Source organism: Sphaeroforma arctica (assembly GCF_001186125.1).
Source record: "Sphaeroforma arctica JP610 unplaced genomic scaffold supercont1.1442, whole genome shotgun sequence".
NCBI classification, from domain to species: Eukaryota; class Ichthyosporea; order Ichthyophonida; genus Sphaeroforma; species Sphaeroforma arctica.
Window position 1 is genome coordinate 2,117 of NW_014039116.1, and position 2,693 is coordinate 4,809.

Genomic DNA, 2,693 nt, shown 5'->3' on the forward strand with positions numbered 1-2,693 from the left:
ATCGCTGTCTACTGTGCCCTTAAAGCCAACTACTATACCCTTAAAGCTACTTACTACACCCTTAAAGCTACTCACAATCTCATCAAGTGTGTGCGTGAGAATGCCACATTTTTCCCTCAGAAAAAGCCTTCCCACAACCCTCCTATCTACTCCCTAACCCAAGCCCCTGGACTGTTTTCATCCCTACCGTGTTGTACCAGCCACTTTCGTGAGGTGTTCCAACCAGCTCATAAGCTGTAGCACACCACCAACTACCAGAGCACCCCAATGGCGCCTGCGCGTGAATGACCCCGCCTCTGAGGCACAAGGCAACAGAACCCCAACAGAACCCTAGTCCCTATACCTTATACCCTCTACCCTAAACCTTATCCCTTATCCCTAATCCCTAAACCTTATACCCTAAACCCTAAACCTTATACCCTAAACCCTAAACGTGTACCTTATCCCTCCCCCACCGTACTGTGCAGAAACAAGCGCTATTCCAAGCCGCCCATGAACTACAACATATCATCAACCTCGACACCGTCACCACCGGCCCTGTGACGGCCTTGTCCTTGCCCGTGTGCTACAAGGCGGTCGATGCTGTGTGGGCTAGCATGAAGCTCAGGCCTCTCATAGCCCTGCAGGTGTTAGCGGGGGCGCAGGTATACGCCATGTGGTCGTATCTGAACTTGTACATGGAGCGGTATAAGGAGAAGCGTGCGGATGAGGGGGCGGCACGGTACTCTAAGGCAATGGCCCAGGCGGGTATCGAGGTGAGAGCATTGGGGGGGGTGGCATGTCGCCTGGGGATATATTGGCTACCATGTGGATGTTGGTACGGGGGCACATGCTGTATATCTAGTATTATGGGAGTTATGGATTATACAGCATGCGCAGATTGTTTGAATGTCTGTACACGTGCACATGTATAGGATGTGTTATGGGAAAGGTATTATATGTGATGGTTATTATACAGCATGCGCAGCCTGTTTGAATATCGTGTGTAGCCTGTCTGTACACGTGCACATGTATAGGATGTGTTATGGGAAAGGTATTGCATGTGATGGTTATTATACAGCATGCGCACTGTTTGAATATCGTGTGTAGCCTGTTTGAATATAAAATATCGTACGCAGCCTGTTTTAAATCTGTACGCTTGCACATGATTACTTGTGTTACGAGAAAGGTGTTGCATGGGGTGGTTGCTGTGAGGTGGGAGATGTACTAACGTGTCATATGGTCGTTACAGGGCAGCGCGATGCACCACAGCCGTAACCTTACGCGTCCATGAATATATTTTCATGTGCTTGTTGTTTATTGATGTAGGGTTTTCATGTGCTTGTTGTTTATCGATGTAGTCGTTCGTGTGCTCGTTGTTTTTTTTTTTGCATGCATGGCCAGAAAAGTGACTGAGCTTCGATACCCATTTCTGCGACTGTTTTATTATTTTTGAGGGGGGGGGTTAGTATGTGTATTAACGGTGCTACGGAGGTACGCTTGATGTGGCATTTTCTTCTCTTTTAAGTGTGCAATCGTACCGGTCACTTGCAATCGTCTCAGTCAGTTCTAGGGCTCATGTCCTGTCTTTATACAGATGGATGTGTAGTAGCACATGCGTCCTACCTTTACAGCTACGTGTGTGATGGTTGTTCTATTTAGTTCTTATCTATGTATGTAGTCGATGTGCTTGGGGCCCAGTTGGTGCAGATGCTCTTACATATATATATATATATATATATGGGGGGGATATAGTTATCCAAGATATCTCCACCGTACACTACTTCTGATCCATAGTATAACACTATACCTGGTACAATAACACTATACCTAGTACTATACCTAGTACTATATCACCATGACCTATTACTCGTATACTAGCTCTCCATCAATCCTCTTGTACCCATCCATCATTCCGTCTCTTGCATTCCGTGCAATTATACCAGTTGTCAGTCAGTCCATTTCTCCCCATTCACCAACCCCGTCTATTCCATTCCGTACACTTTAACCCCCCCCAGCGCTTCGAGCGCGTGCAAGCACTAAACATACAGCAGCGTCAACGCATCAGAGACGCTCAGTGTCCTCAGGTGACGGATGAGAACAGGATCACGAGCATCACCACATTCGATGAATGGGGCAACGACACTCGCGACACCACACACGCCCCGTTAGACGAGAGGATAGATGTGATACGCGCGATTATGACGGCGTGAGTGTGAGTGTGAGTGTGTTTGAGCGTGAGTGTGTGAGTGCGTGTGGAGGGGGTTGATGTGTAGCAATCCCTTCGCATCCGATGGAAGGGCGAGGGAGAGACCATCTCGTTCGATGAGTAGAGCAACGATACACAGACACCGTACACTCACCGTTGACCGAGAGGATAGACATGTGTTGGGATTTTGTGTGAGAGGGATCATTCACAAGCGGAACTGTATAGTTGACAGCTGACGTGCGAGAAGAAGGGCAAAAGTGGCCCAATAATTGTTAATGGATAAAGATGGGGAACCACACCTAAGACAATGGACATGCACCCCTGGACGAGAGGAGGGACCTACTTTGTCCTATTGTAAGACAACAGCAATGCGTGAGAGTATGGATGTATAAGACACTTTATGTTCGATGAGAAGGGCAAAGGTGACCCCATAATTAATGGTCAATGGTTGTAGATGGGGGACGACACCTAAGGCAATGGGCATGCACCCCTGGACGAGAGGAGG

At 47.8% G+C, this 2,693-nt stretch overlaps 1 protein-coding gene across 1 annotated transcript; it reads left to right on the forward strand.

Moving 5' to 3' along the window:
- Positions 1-467: 467 nt before the first annotated feature.
- SARC_10919 (hypothetical protein) lies at positions 468-2,693 on the forward strand (the record flags this gene model as incomplete). The annotated part of the gene is made up of 2 exons (XM_014295015.1): positions 468-755; positions 1,998-2,693. Coding segments are annotated over 2 exons (483 nt in total), but the record flags the coding sequence as incomplete, so codon positions are not given.